Source organism: Lissotriton vulgaris, chromosome 11, assembly GCF_964263255.1.
Source record: "Lissotriton vulgaris chromosome 11, aLisVul1.2, whole genome shotgun sequence".
NCBI classification, from domain to species: domain Eukaryota; kingdom Metazoa; phylum Chordata; class Amphibia; order Caudata; family Salamandridae; genus Lissotriton; species Lissotriton vulgaris.
Window position 1 is genome coordinate 195,454,177 of NC_141699.1, and position 16,228 is coordinate 195,470,404.

Here is a 16,228-nt window from a genome sequence, read left to right on the forward strand (position 1 = left end):
TTTAGATGTAGGTAGCACTGTAATCAGTGCTACAGGGCTTTAGGAATTCGTTATTTACCACCAACTAGAAGTTGGTGGTAAATAATGACAAGCCTTCAAAAAGCATTTTATTTGCTTTTCAAACGCTGCCATGTTGCAGACATACATGCCCTTAGGGCATGTATGTCTGCAACATGTGCACCCATACACGATTGAGGGGTGCAACAGGGTGTCAAAGTGACACCCTGCCACCCTTCAATGTTTCCCCCAATTACCGAATCGGTATTTACCGATTCGGTAATTGACATTCATTCCTATGGGCCTGGAGGCCCATAGGAATAAATGGCAATTACCGAATAGGTATTTTGATTCGGTAAATACCGATTCTTACCGATTCGGTAATTTCAAAAGAGAAATTACCTACATCCCATTTACCTACTCCGAAATACCGAATCGGTATGATTCGGTATTTAACAGTAGGTAAATCGAGATTACCTACATCTGGCCCTAAATGTTAAGATTTACAGTACTTCTGCCCTTGAGTGTGAGCCAAGAAAAAAGCCACAACACAAAAGCTGTACCGAGGAAGGTCCGTCAAACAGTTTGTGTGTACTAAACTATGCCAGAATTAATAAGACACTTCCCTAACTTTTGGCCAAAAGCAGGAGATGAATTTGTCTGTTAGTAACACTGCCTTAGCTTTATGGATCCTAAACTCAAAAAGTGCCTCCCTGATCTCAGGGTGTAGGCTGCCCTCAATCAAACCAAGGTTTTGGAGAGCGTGGAGTTGTCCAATCCTGAAGCATGACACCTGGCAGGTGTGTGAGGACAGTCTGTCCCACTTTGCGTGTCACAAAGTGACTAGACGGACAGAAAGAAGTTATAGAAAATTGTAAAACCTAGTTAACTCTGATGGCCTTTTTGTGAATATAGAACTTTTAATCCTCTCCAAGTAACCAAAGAAATGTCATTCCATGATTTTATCACGATTGGCAACTATTTAAATCTTACATGTAAAATCAACAACAGCAGGAAAGGTTTTCCAATTTGCTAAGGTTGTTCATTTATTTGTCAGTATTTATTTGTGGTGTTATATTTGAGTAAAAACATATTGTAATCCTTCTAGTATACATTTTTGGGAGATCTTTTAGGTTTAGTTGAGATCACAATATTACTTACTATGAAAAAAGGTTGATATTTTGTGTTTTATTTTGCTGCCATCTAGCTACCTCAGTGTTTGTGCATCCACCTGCAGCGGTTAAGTTGGTCGAGTGAGGGCACTCCTCTAAAACGTCATGACCACGTACAGTTCAACGAACACCTTATGTTAGATTTTTACAAATACCACCTCCCAGGCAAGAAGTCAGGAAATCATCACCTGAAACCCAGAAATCAGGCAGGAGACTCCAATGATATGAAACCGCTAGCAGCTAAGCCTCAAGGTATGTGAAAAACTGTCAGAAATGGCAAAGCCAATGAATATGTAAACTTTATAGAGAAAAAAGAATTAAGAAGGTATCCTGAAATGTTATAATGTTGCCAAATAGTAGCTATATGCACCTATAATTTATTTTCTTTTTTTTTGTATATTCAATATTACCTGATATTGTATTTTGAGATCCCCTCGTTCCCAGACTAAAATAAATGTACCTTAAAGTGTTGTATAGACCAGAGCATTTAACAGTGGCATTCTTTCCGTCAAGTAGAATTCTTACATGTGGAGCACCATTAACTCTCCTGTAAGGGCCATGATCGTTTTCTTGTTCCATGCATGTTCTAACTTCAGAACTCATCTTTAGTAAGGAAATCACTTACTACTGTTCTAGTTTATTACAAGGGAGTAAGAGCATAATGGCATTAGCTTAACTTTCCATCGACTGCTCTTTAAGGCCTCCCCTCCATCCCCTCTATAACCTCACCCACAAACGAAAGGAGTAATTTGAGCAGCTACAACAATGAATTGTTCAGAGAATGTGCATGCCTCTTTGCCCTGCGTCCTTCTGCCTCGTAGCCCTCATATAAAGTACTATTTCTTCACTGTTCTGGGGTGACCTCTGGTAAACCATCTTTCTTCAATCACCTTATGTGTATGTCTCTATCAATTGAAACATGTCTTTTGGAAATGAGTGAAAATGTATGTAACTATGCAATTTGTTAGTTTGCAAAGCATTCTGTTACCTTTTCAGGTTCACACAAATCAAAACTATTAAAAAATAAAGTGAGAAAGTGTCAGTTTATCTAAGACAATGTTACTGGGATTTTAAGCCTCAGAAGTCTGTGGCTGTCAACAAGCTGATGTATGGTCTGTTTGTTGTTCAGGTTAGATTTATAAAGCAGGTTTTGAGTTCAAATGCCTAGCACCTCCGTATATTCCAAATATGCCCATCTGTTAAAGGTGCACCACTTATTTGACTGTATGAACTCACTCAGGCTGTAGCATTATGCCATATAATGTCTGGGAACTCCTTGATCATTTGAGGTATCCTTAGAACGCACAGTTTGAGGTGCATGGACCCATATACAGCAGGATTGATGCAAATATGTGGGAGTGGTCTTGTCCTCAAAATGCTCGGTGATAACTGGTTGTGATTTGATTATTCCTGGACAAGAAATAGCACTACATAAACCTTACTAGTGTAGAAAGCACTTCTATTTTGTTGGAATGTGGCCATTTCCATTAGAAAGTATAAAGGATATAAAAAAAATAGGCGAGGAAGCATTTGCCAAAAGATGACCATTGCAGTGAATAAGAACTCGGAATGATCTTCATTCTGGAAAGGGACTGTAGAAAGCTACATTGGGGATAGCAGAAAAGTGTAAACATTTCTAAACCTATATTTTCTTGTAGATGGATGGATCACTTTCTTACAAGATTAACTCATTTCTTGTATTCAGAGTTCCAGCTCATTCTGCTGTTTCAGTCCTTTGACATTCTTTCCCATATTTCAAAAATCCTTTCTCCCTATACCGTATCCGAAAGTAAGCCTTTGGTATTAAGGCATCGGGGTATTTTAATATTGATGAGCAGTATTCTAAAGAATAAATGCATTGATATAGTCTTTCTGGAATATTTGCTTGCAATATTTGGAAGTACTGGCAGAGTTCTGCTACCAAGACAGTCCATGAGAATACCTCTACGCTTGAGTATACCACGTGGATAGTCCGTTTTTTGTAGAACAAAACACACTTCCTGCATGATGTCCAAACATAGCAATGTAGACAGTGAAAACAATTTTGTCAACATTTAAAAAACATTCTAAGAAATGCGTTTTTAGTAACATCAGCCCAGTAGCTTAGTTCATTGGACAGAATGTCATTGGCTACTAGTAGAAATCATGTGTAAATGCTACCATTCAAAAAATGCTAACCCTCCTTTTATTAGACTAGAATGATTATTGGATACTCCCCAATTGCAGGCTAGTATTTGGTATAACTTTTCATGCAGTGTGTGTTTCAGGACTGTCCGTGTTCAGTGATGAAGATAAGTTACTCCTCATTAAAGAGGGATATTGTCAGTAAAGTGTTGTCTCCTCACGGCAATGTCTCTCTCTCCATCTCTTCTTAAACTAATCACCTTAAAGACAACCTGCCCTGCACTAACGGGTCATGCTGCCCCTTAACTGCAGCTGTGAAATTCGCAAGCAGAAATCTTCAGTGCCATTCATTATACATTAGATACAGGGCCACATGTTGAAATGTAACTACTAGTTCAAGGCATTTGTGGCTGTAGATACACATGTTTTTCATAAGTCTACCATCTAATGTTGGGATCTGATGTTTACAAGTTGTTTTTCTTACAGGAATTCTTTTCGAGTCACAAGTCTATGTGACTCCTTCCTTTGGTAGCAATGCGCATTTTTTTTCCTGCCGACAGGTTCAAATGTACTCCCTCTCAATCCGGTTCGAGATCGTAATTTCCGGTTCCGTTCAGTTAGCTAGTTATCTAAGTTCAACAGTATTGTTTCCATCGGGTAGATTATACTACATCTCGACTATCTTCGACAGGTCAGGATCGTCAAATAACCTCTAGGCCTAGGGACCATGCCAGACTACATTGTTTCCACTCGATCAGCTCACTGAAAAAATGAGCTGCTAATGAACCTCACTCCATTCCATTTCTGTCCATAGTGCCACTTCAAATATTGCCATACAGATCTGCATTCGTTCTGTAACTTATGCCTCTCGCCCGAGCATTAAGAAGATACTTGTGAAACGTGTACAGGATTCTGGTCAAAGAAAACTCTTCACGACAGACATGCGTGCCGTCTCGAGGTGCAGAGCAAAAACACAGACGACATGCCAAATGTCTGCAACATGATCAAGATGAGGCGCATCTGTGGCCCAAGAAGGATCTGTATCCATCCACAGTGCCGGTTCCGAATCTGAACAAGACTCAGAAATGGTAGAATCCTTACAAGAATGTCGGATCGTAAGTACCTCCGCCCCTGAACCGAAACATAAAAAGTCACTTTCCTCAGAAAAACCTGCTTGCGACCTCCACTACATTAAAGCCATGGAGCACATCGAAATTCCTCTTCGGAACCCACGCCTTCGGACTCTGCACCGAAAGAATGGCTTCCAGCAGGAGCCTTCCCCTCCAAATCTAATAAAGGAGTCTTGGCACTGAAAAAAAACGTTCTCATTCAGAACCGAGCAGTCAAACACAAAACCAAAAGACATTTCGGCACTGAACAAATGACATTACAGATGCTACATGGCACAAAGAAAATCATTGTACAGCCAGCAAAGACTCTTCTTTCCAAGAAGCCTTTGTCCTTTCAAGAGGCTCTGGACGTTTCCCCAATCTCTCTTAAAAAACAAAAGGACAAAGACACTAGCCATACACCGCCAAATCTACATATGCCTCCACCACAACCTGTTACTCCACCACATCCTGTAGCTCCGCTTCTCATTTTCCACCTCAGCCACAGGTGGCAGATATCTCTCACATCATTCCCCTTCACAAATTAAAGACACCGATCATGATTTGGTAGATCATCCACAACCACAGGACTCTTGGGATGATTATGATGTTGAATCCCAGGATAACACTGATCATGACTTATACCCATCAAGGCCTTCACCACCAGATGATACCTCAGCTTTTTAAGATTTAATTGCTAGGGCAGCAGCCTTCCATTAGGTCCCATTACACAAGGATCCCATTGATGATGATTGTCTCTTTAAGACTCTTGCTTATGCTCAAAGAGGAACATGGTGCTTGCCAATGTTAATACGGTTTTTACGTCATGCGGACAAAAAATGTAAAGACCCAGTTAAAGCTTGCATTATCACACCGGAACTAGATAAAAAGTATAAAACAGCCTCTTCACACCCTATATGCATTAGAGGTCAACTAACACCAGACTCTAGTGGTAGCAAGTACTAGAAAAAGCTAAGTTCGAGGCATGTGGGCTGCTGAATTCATATCTGTGCATAGATCGCCGCCTAGTGTTGGGTCCGGATGATCGCACATTGTTGTCCTGGAAGAGTCTTCGAAGTATCACGAGATAGGTGGCTCCTCCCCTGGACTACAGTGCTCATGGGCATCGACTCCATCCTTAGATTGTTTTTTTCCGCCATTGGGTTCGGATGCATATTGGTTCACTCAGGTCGGAATCGATATAAAAGTTTCTTAAGGCCAAAAGGCTTTTAGTTTTTTCGTCGGTATTGTCTTGCGATCGGTGCCCAGTTCTGTTCCAGCTCAGTTCCCGAGCCGGATATCCAGAAGAGCCGCGTGTTTTTCGACGCTGAAGGCCCGGTTGACGCCAGAGGCCTTATCGACGACCCATCATGGAACGAAGCCCGTTCAAGAGATGTCCTGTGTGCAACTCCAAATATCCCCACATCGACGTCCACCCGGTGTGCAACAAGTGTCTGTCGCCGGATCATGATGAAGCCAGCTGCATGGCTTGTTCCCGTTTTCGATCCAAGAAGACGCTTCTGTATAGACGCGCTGCGAGCAAGGAAGCCCAGCAGACTGCACCGGAGCCAGTGGACATCTTCGATGCCGGGGATGATGAAGGAGCAGAGCGGGAGGTTTGAGAGAACCTTTTGGATCCCGTGTTGCAGGTCGACTCCAGCTACGACGCTGATGTTGAGATGCTCGATGCAGAAGACGTCGTCGACGAGGTAGGAGACGACGATGGGGCCTTTGGGGCCATGGAAGATAGCTCGAGCGAGGAGCTATGCCCACAAACTGACACTGGGGCCGACACGCTTCATAAGGCTCAGGTCGAGGGATCGCCACAAGTCCTTTCCCAAGATTTTCCAATAAGTTCTACGGCCCCGCCCTCGGGCTCGGCTTCGGACATGTCTAAGGAGCCGCAAACAGCGAAATCGAAACCGAAAGTGAAAGCTCCGGTATTGACGCAAACAAAAGCACTTGTGACTACATAGAAACCGAAAGTGCGTATTGCTTTGGTCGGCTTGAAGTCCTCGGACCTGTCGGCACCGACGAAGCAGAAGAGCGTTATCGACCCGAAGAGACCGCTGAAGGGCGTCGAGACGAAGTCTAGCACGCCGAAGGCAAAGGTCAAGGCAGTCGACACGAACAAGTCGGCGCCGAAGACAGTCGACACCGACAAAGGACTCGGTGATCAGAAGGTTCTCGAGCCTCCGCGTCGGCCGGACAAGGCCAAGAACGGTACAACCCCCGAGTCCACGCCTGGTGGTGCCTCGAAGGATTCCGTCGAGCCGACTCAGCCGTCCGCCTCCTTCTCGAAGCAGGTGGCAGACTCCCTAAAGCACATCAAGGACAAGGCTTCGGCTGTCGGGCCTAAGGATCCTCCACCTTCGAAGCCTGCCGATAAACTTCAAAAGACGTCGGCTCCCATCCACTTCACGCTGCCACCGAAAGTGGTGCCGAAGGCTTTCGTCCCTAAAATGGCCGTCGACGTGCCCAAGAAGGTGTCCACGGTGCCGAAGCCGACAACTGTGGTCCCAGCCGTAAAGCATCGACAGTCCTCATTGGAAGAGCAACAGGAACAGTTTATCGATGCCGAGAGAGGCAGACTTTCTCTTTATAAACGAAAGATCGCCCCGGAACAGCCAATGGAGTCCTATAAGATACCACTAAAAAAGAAGGATTCTACTACAACAACTGTTCTTGTAGAACCCGTATCTCCACGTGGCCATGATGTCTCGCCCACTTATTCAGATGTGGAAACTGGGGAAGGTGATAATGATGAATACAGCTATCCTGTGGACACTGATCCAGATGATACAAATGAACCCTGGGCAGATGCTGCTGACCCAGGAGATCCACACACTGCCCCAGACACTCATGTGTATGCTGTGAAAACGCCACCTACTGAGGATTCGGCAACGTTTAATGCCCTCATTGAAAGGGCAGCCAAGAATCATGACATCCAGCTCCATGCTGACCCCATTGAAGTAGACTTTCTTTTCGACACCTTTTCCACCTCAGAGAGGACTGTCAAGACTCTGCCTATGTTGAAGGGTGTCTTGAAGCATGCTGGGGAAATATTTAAGGAGCCTACAAGAGCCAGGGTGATAAACCCCAGGATTGAAAAAAAAGTACAAACCGGCGCCTGGAGACCCTACTTACATTAAGGGACAGTTGCCGTTGGACTCTCTTGTTGTTTCTAATGCCCGGAAGAGGGCTAATTCACAAACAACTGGTGATGCTCCTCCCCCAGATAGGGAATCGAAGGTGTTCGAGGCATCAGGGAAAAGGGTGGCAGCTCAAGCGGCCAATATCTGGCGCATTTCAAACACTCAGGCACTCTTAGCCAGGTATGACAGGGCCCATTACGACACACTTGAGACCCTGTTACAGCACCTACCAGATGAATATAAGGAGACACCGCGGCCAGAGCTGTTAACACTAGTGTCTGTTGAGACGACATGCCTGGCTCAGAATCTCCTGGTTCAAGCCAGAGATACAGACCACCATTCTAAATCAGACAGTAAACCCTGATCATCTATTTGGCCCAGAGGTGGACACCACCTTGGAGAAAATCAAGAAAGACACAGACTGCAAAGTCTATGGGGGCTCTACAGTCGCAGCAGTTCAGGGGTGGTTCTTTTCATCGCTCAAGCAATAGAGGTGTTTCCAGAGGCCAGCTATCCCAGAACACACAGTACTATAAAGGTGGCGCGCAAACCACATACACCAAACAAAGTAGAGGTGGTTATTGTGGAAACAGCGCCAAGGGCAGAGGTCGTGGAAACAACAACTCCAGGTCCTCCGCCACTAACAAACAGTGACGCCTTGTCACTGTCCCCTGACCATACAACACCGGTCGGGGGGAGACTACAACGGTTCCTGCCAGTCTGGAAATCCATCACTACAGACAGGTGGGTGAGGCAGCTTATCCAGTACGGTTATTGTCTGGAGTTAACATCCACTCCACCCAACATACCCCCAAGACACCGTCCTATGTCCACAGAGCATTTGCACTTATTGCAGCAGGAGGTACTCGTCATGCTGCAAAATGGGGCAATCGAGCTCGTGCCTGTGGAAGAAAGAGGCACAGGAGTTTACTCACTGTACTTCTTGATACCAGAGAAGGACGGGTCCCTCAGACCCATACTGGACCTCAAACCCCTCAATCAGTACATTCTGTCAGAGCATTTTCACATGCTAACACTGCAGCAAGTCCTACCGTTGCTCAGTCAGGGAGATTTTCTCGCAACATTAGATCTGAAGGATGCTTATTTTCATATTCCACTGCACCCGTCACACAGAAAATACCTCAGGTTCACCATCCAAAATCCACATTACCAGTTCAAGGTCCTACCTTTCGGAGTCACCACAGCACCCTGGGTGTTTACAAAGTGCCTGGCGACTGTGGCGGCACACCTATGGAGACAGAACATTCACGTCTACCCTTATCTGGACGACTGGCTTATCCAAGCAAAGTCGGCCCAGCAGTGTGCCGCCCACATGTCCCACACCATTCACCTTCTTCACGATCTGGAATTCTCACTGAATTACCCAAAGTCCCACCTGCAACCCGCCCACATACAGCAGTATCTGGGTGCGACAATAGACACTCTGGCGGCCAAAGCACAGCCAAATTCTGTGAGGATTAGCAGCATTCAATCGCTGATACAAAAATTCAGACCTCAACACCCACTTCAGGCACGAGTGTTCATGCAGTTGATAGGCATGATGGCCTCCTGCATCTTCATAGTCCCGCACGCGAGACTACACATGCGTCCGCTTCAGGGGTGCTTAGCACGTCAGTGGAATCAGGCTCACGGACAATTGAAAGACCTAGTGTTGGTGACCGGTCGCGCATACAGCTCTCTGCATTGGTGGAACCCACAAAACCTTTGCAAGGGCCGACCGTTCCAAGAGCCTGTACCACAGATAATACTGACGACGGACGCATCTCTCCAGGGATGAGGAGCTCATGTACTCCAATACACAGTGCAGGGACTATGGACAACACAGCAGAAAAAGATGCACATCAACCTTCTGGAACTGATGGCAATCTTCATGGCAATAAAAGCATTCAAAGTACATTTGTGCTACAAAGTAGTGTTGATCCGGACGGACAACGTGACTGCCATGTACTACATACAGAAGCAGGGAGGTGCACACTCTCGACAGTTGTCTCATCTGGCTCCGAGCATGCAGAACACCTCCCAGGCAAGGACAATCAGATGGCGGACCTGCTCAGCAGGCACAGCCACCAGATTCACGTGTGGGAGATACATTCATCAGTACTCCAATCGTACTTCCAGCAGTGGGGTCATCCAGAGATAGACCTGTTCGCCACAAAGGAAAACGCCAAATGCCGAAGCTTTGCCGCCAGGTTTCCACACCCACAGTCGCAGGGCAATGCGATATGGATGAACTGGTCAGGCAAATTTGCGTACGCTTTTCCCCCAGCAACTCTAATACCGCTGGTGGCACGCAAGCTGAAGCAACACTCGATGACTCTCATCCTGGTTGCTCCGACGTGGGCACGCCAACCATGGTACACCACGTTTCTAGAACTATCCGTGGTATCGCATCAAAGGTTGCGACTCGCACCCAGGCTTTTGACCAGAGCCATGGCGACATTCAGCATCCAGATCCGCAACAGCTCAACCTGGCAATCTGGCTCCTGAGGTCTTAGAGTTTGGTTACCTCAACTTGCCTCCTGACTGTATGGACATCATCAGGGAAGCAAGGAAGCCCACCACCAGAGCATGCTATGCGGCGAAATGGAAGCGGTTTGTCATTTATTATGCAGACCACAACATCAACCCGCTGGACACATCTATTCAAAACATCATTTGTTATCTGTTACATCTATACAAATGTAATCTGGCCTATGCTTCCATTCGTATACATTTATCCGCTGTGGCTGCTTATCTCCAAAACAGGCAGCATCTCTCCCTTTTCAGAGTGCCTGCCATCAAAGCTTTTCTGGAAGGACTCAAACGAGTCATTCCTCCCCGGACCCCACCAGCTCCTGAATGGAACCTAAATGTGGTCCTCACAAGACTGATGGGTCCGCCTTTTGAGCCACTGCACTCATGCGAGATTCAGTTCTTAACATGGAAAGTGGCTTTGCTGGTAGCGATTACGTCACTACGACGCGTTAGTGAACTCCAGGCACTAACTATCGAAGAGCCATTCATACAGATTCATTCCAACAGGGTGGTGCCTCACACTAACCCTAAGTTCCTTCCTAAGGTGGTTTCACAGTTCCATATCAACCAGACTATAGAACTGCCTGTGTTCTTCCAAAATCCTCAGTCAGTTGCGGAGAGAATGCTCCACGCGCTTGACGTCAAGAGAGCCTTGATGTACTACATTGATAGGACCAAAGATTTTCGGAAGACGAAACAACTATTTGTTGCCTTTTCGCCACAACACAAAGGCAACCCCATTTCCAAGGCTGGTATAGCCAGGTGGATCGTTAAGTGTATTCAGATCTGCTATCAGAAGGCCAAGCGCACTCTGACAATTCCCCCGCGGGCCCACTCCACCCGGAAGTTGGGGGCCTCCATGGCTTTCCTTGGAAATATTCCTTTAGAAGACATATGTAGAGCAGCCACATGGTCTACCACACACACGTTTACAAAACACTACTGTGTAGATGTGCACTCCAAACAGCAGGCAGCTGTAGGGCAGGCTGTTCTAAAAACACTTTTCCAAACTGCTGCAGCTGGCACAGGCGGCCGCCGTTAATGGAGGGAATGCTATGTATTCTATGCACAGATATGAATTCAGCAGCCTACATGCCTCGAACCGAATATGCTACTTACCAGTATGCATCTGTTCTTGGCATGTAGGGCTGCTGACATTCATATTGCCCGCCCTCCTCCCCGGCGCCTGTAGTGGCTGCAGCACTCAGAAATACTTCCAGCATGGTCATCATTCACAAAGTTTCACTCCATCTCTGCCACAATGGCTAAAAACAATCTGAGGATGGAGTCGATGCCCATGCGCACTGTAGTCCAGGGGAGGAGCCACCTATCTCGTGATACTTCGAATACTCTTCCAGGACAACAATATGCGATCATCCGGACCCAACACTAGGCGGCGATCTATGCACAGATATGAATGTCAGCAGCCCTACATGCCAAGAACAGATGCATACTGGTAAGTAGCATATTCGTTCACAAACTACAGGAGACTCTCCTTCTCCAGACAAAGAGTCCAAATTAATTGAATCTTCTGGTAAGAGGGTTGCGGCACACCAATGGAGAATAGCGAATAGTCAAACCCTTTTAGCTCAACATGACCGAGCGCACTGGGATGAAATGGAGGGACTCCTTCAAAATCTCCCACAAGAATTCAGAAAAAGAGGACAAGAATTACTTACAAAAGCAAACTAATTTCTAATAATTGTATTAAATATGCTGTTGACTCAGCAGATACTGCAGCTAGAAGTATCAACACCAGTTCTTCAGTTTCCAGACATGCTTGGCTTATGGTTTCCAGTTTTTTTTTTTAAACCTTTATTGAAAAAGACATGAAAGTACAAAAGCAAGTATACGGTACCGTGGGCCGGCTGGTATCTATCACAATACAGTACTGGATAAAAGGTACACAGCCCTTCAGCAGACAACCCATAGGGCCCGGCGGCAAGTAGAAACCCATGTCTCGCCATATATACATACAAAGGAGAAGAAAAGGTTTTGATTTTATCTTTTTTGGAAAACAACCCCCCCCCCCCAACCAACAAACATAAGAAAATACTGCACGGGCTCATAATAAAAAGAAAACAATCTTGGAGAATCCTTCTGGAGAGGGGCACCACGTCTGCACAGATGCATTGTCAACAAACTGTATGTCCGGAATGGAATAGAAGAGGGAGCAGGTAGTATGCAACAATACACAAATGGAACCTAGAGAGGAGGGAATGTCATGCTAAGGGGACTGGAGACGTTCCGGTGGCGGCTCAAAGGGAGGGGTGCAAATCTCATCACGGTATTGATTCCATTGACCCCATATTCTACCCCACTTTTTGGGCCTACCCCTGGCAACAAAAACAGTTGTTTCACGGAACATGCACCAGTCCATATTCCTAGACCACGCAGACAGACTCCGAGGTTGCGCCGACCTCCACAATTGTGCAATGCCACGCTTCGCAATCATGTTGCCCAAGGTGACCCACTGCGTTTGGGCAACATTATAGTCGTTGGGCTCTAATACATTAAGCAAACATCTCCGAGCCTCAGGCAGAAGCGAAACACCCGTCACCTCAGACATAACACCATGCACACGGGTCCAGAATGAGGCAACCGCAGGACATTCCCATATGATATGGAGGAACGTACCCACCATACCACAGCCACGTTTACAAAAAGCATCCGAAACAAACCCCATCCGCAACAATCGAGGACCCGTCACATACACTCGGTGTAGGATTTTTAATTGCACCAGTCTCAGACGAGCCGGGATAGCCACCTCCTTAGGAGAGGATATCGCCGCCTGCCAGTCCTCATCGTCAAGCTCCACTCTGTCGCCAGTCCAAGACGTGCGGAGCTGCACAAGAAGGTCCGCCCGATGGTTTATCAACTTCTTATATATTAAAGAGATCGTACTGTCCGGGATATGCCCGTCCAGCACTCTATCCTCAAAGGGCGAGGAGTCCGGGACAGACGTCCCAGGCAACATCACAGAAGAAAGGGCATGCCGAACTTCAAGGTAACGAAAATGTTCGCGAGGGCCGAGATGAAACTCCCGTCGCAGATCCTCAAAACATTTGATCTCGTCCTTCCGCAATAGGTCGCCAACCACGCTAATTCCAATAAGGTCCCACTTATCGAACCCCTTAGTCGTCCATAAATTACCCAACTTTTCCGACGCATAAAGTGGAGTAGCCCGAGTGAGGGTGTCCGACCAACCCGTGGCAGCGGTGGCGTTGTGCCAAACGATCACCGCGACCTTTGTGGGCCCGGTAAGGGCCACATCCGGCCGCTTCGAATAAAACACCCCATTGTAGTCCCTGCCAGGAAGCAACCATTTATCCATGGCAAAGGCTGGATTAGATGCCGGACCGCAGATAGCATTGTTAACCGGGCTCAATTGTGAGGCCCAGTAATACCGACGGATATCCGGCAGCGCAATTCCGCCATCATACCATGGAAGCGTAGGATGGGTTCGAGTTTTGAACCAGAGGTTCAATAAGCTCTTCTGAATTTAGTAGTAGTTTAGGAACACCTTTTTGGGCCACAAGTTGACACAGCCTTCGAAATGATCAAAAATAATGCATATGTGGCAAAATCAATGTGGGAGCTTCAAACTACAACATTTCTTCGTTCCTTGCGCCTCCCATCATTTAGACAAGGCGCTAGTTCTGCCACTGCTGACACAGCAGCATCCTCATACAAAGGTGAAACCAATCCTCACCTCCAAAGGGGTTTTACAGAGGATCCTATAGAGGAAATAATTTTAAGGATCGGGTCGTGGAAATTCCACACTCACAGCCAATAACAATTTGAAACAGTGACTTCAGTTAGGTTCTCCCCCGAACATTTAACACCTGTAGGGGGATGTCTGCAACTCTTTCTGCCACAATGGAAAACATCACCACTGATCAATGGGTGTTGGATATCATCCAACATGGTTATTGTAAGGAGCTCATCACTACTCCTCCAAATATTCCTCCTCACAAACACAACCTCTCTGTTCAGCACCAACTTCTGTTAAAACCAGAAAAAACAGCCCATTTATCAAAAGGAGCAATAGAGCCAGTTCCAATGTAACAGGGAATAGGATTATATTCCATATACTTACCCAAAAAGGGCAGCTCACTTAGACCTATTTTAGACCTCACAGTATTGCATCAATATATTCTGTCAGAACACTTTCACATGGTCAGCCTTCAGGAGGTTTTACCTCTACTTGAGCAGGGACATTTCATGGCCAAATTAGACCATAAGTATGCATACTTTCATATACCCTTTCACCACGTGCATCGCAAGTTCCTATGTTTTCGTTTTCAAGTTAAAAATGATCAGTTCAAAGTAATTCCTTTCGAAGTCGCCTCAGCTCTAAGGGTATTCACAAAATATCTATCAGTGCTAAAAGTGCATCTAACAATAGAAAACATTAATGTCTTTCTTTACCTAGACGATTAGCTTCTAAAAACAAACCTCCTAAAACTATGTAGTCAGTATACTCGCCAGACTCTAACTCTTCAGCTAGGGTTCACAGTCAATCTGAAAAAATCCCGTTTGCAACATGCACAAATACAGCCATGTCTAGAGGCCATTCTCAACACACAGCTAGTGCTAGCAACTCCAAATGTAGTCAGAATTCAGAATATTCTGTCCTTAGTACAACAATTTCAGACAGGAATACACATGCAAGTCAAAATTGTGCTTAGACTGCTGGGCATGATGGCATCATGTATAGCCATAGTTTCAAATGCCAGATTGAATATGAGACCAATAGAAGAATGTCTTTCATCTCAATGGAATCAGTCACAGGGTCATCTTCAAGATCTAGTGCTGATCGATAGCCGCACACATCACTCTACTCTGGTGGAACCTACAATATTTATCCAAGGGGCGGCCGTTTCTAGACCCTGTTCCCTCAAGACATTCTTACAGTGGATGCCTCTTTTACAGGTTGGGGAGCCCATCTGCAACATCTAACTATGCAGAGGACATGGGATATACAACACCAGAGTCTCCATATCAACTACTTCAAGTTTCAAGCTGTTCACCTAGCATTTAAAGTATTCCTAACTCACCTAAAGAACAAGGTTCTCATATTCCGGACAGACAATAAGATAATAATGCATTTACAGGGGGGGTCACACTCTCTTCTGCTATCACGCCTAGTACAGATGATATGGCATTTTTCTCTACATCACAACATCTGTCTCTTAGCGGAACATGTCCCAGGAGCGAGCAGTCAATTTGCAGACCTCCTCAACAGGATATAGCAACAAGTTCATGAGTGGGAACTTCAACCCAGAGCCCTACTCCCATACTTTCGCAAATACTTTTCGTTCCTCAAATAGACCTATTTGCTGCCCAAGAAATGGCAAAATGGCAAACCTCCGCATCCAGATTCCCACACCCTCTATCCAAAGGCAATGCCCTATAGATCAATTGGTCAGGGATATTTGCATACACCTTTCCCCCTCTCGCACCACTTCCATTTGTGGTCAGGAAGTTACAACAGACTTCACTAATACTAGCGGCAACCACATGGGCTCGTCAGACATGGTTCGCCACCCTACTGGAACTTCTTGGGTGCCACACGAGAAGCTTCCTGTCCACCCGGACCGTCTCACACAGATCCATGGAGGAGAAAGACATCCCAATCCCAAAGAGATGAACCTTGCAATGTGGATCCTGAAGTCCTAGAGTTTGGGTACCTTAATCTTCCACAAAATTGTATGGATAGATGTTAAGGAAGCCCGTAAACCAACAACTAGACAATGTTACACACCCAAATAAAAAAGTTTGTTATTTACTGCCAAACCAAAAATTCCAATCTATTTGTTGTACAAACGATTGTTTGTTTTGTTTTAAATCTACAAGCATCAGGTCTTGCCTACACTTCTACACAACTTCGTTTTTCTGCAATTGCTGCCTATCTACAAAACAACAATATATATCTTTAATTAAAGTACCAGTCATTAAAGCTTTCATAGAGGAACTTAAATAAACTATTCCTCCCAAACTACTACCAGCGCCAGTGTGGAACCTTAATGTTGTCCTAACACGGCTCATGGGTCCTCCTTTTGAGCCATTGCATTCCTGTTAACTTTAATTTCTATCTTGGAAAATTGCTCTTTTAATACCAATTTCTTCACTT

General features: G+C 45.5%; 1 protein-coding gene across 1 annotated transcript in view; it reads left to right on the top strand.

Annotated features, from left to right (window-relative positions):
- Positions 1-16,228, top strand: part of USP30 (ubiquitin specific peptidase 30) — a 446,442-nt gene that overhangs the window by 296,853 nt on the left and 133,361 nt on the right. The window contains exon 11 of the mRNA XM_086943095.1: positions 1,205-1,421. Coding sequence (XP_086799221.1) covers positions 1,205-1,421 — 217 coding nt within the window. The remainder of the gene's footprint in view (positions 1-1,204; positions 1,422-16,228) is intronic.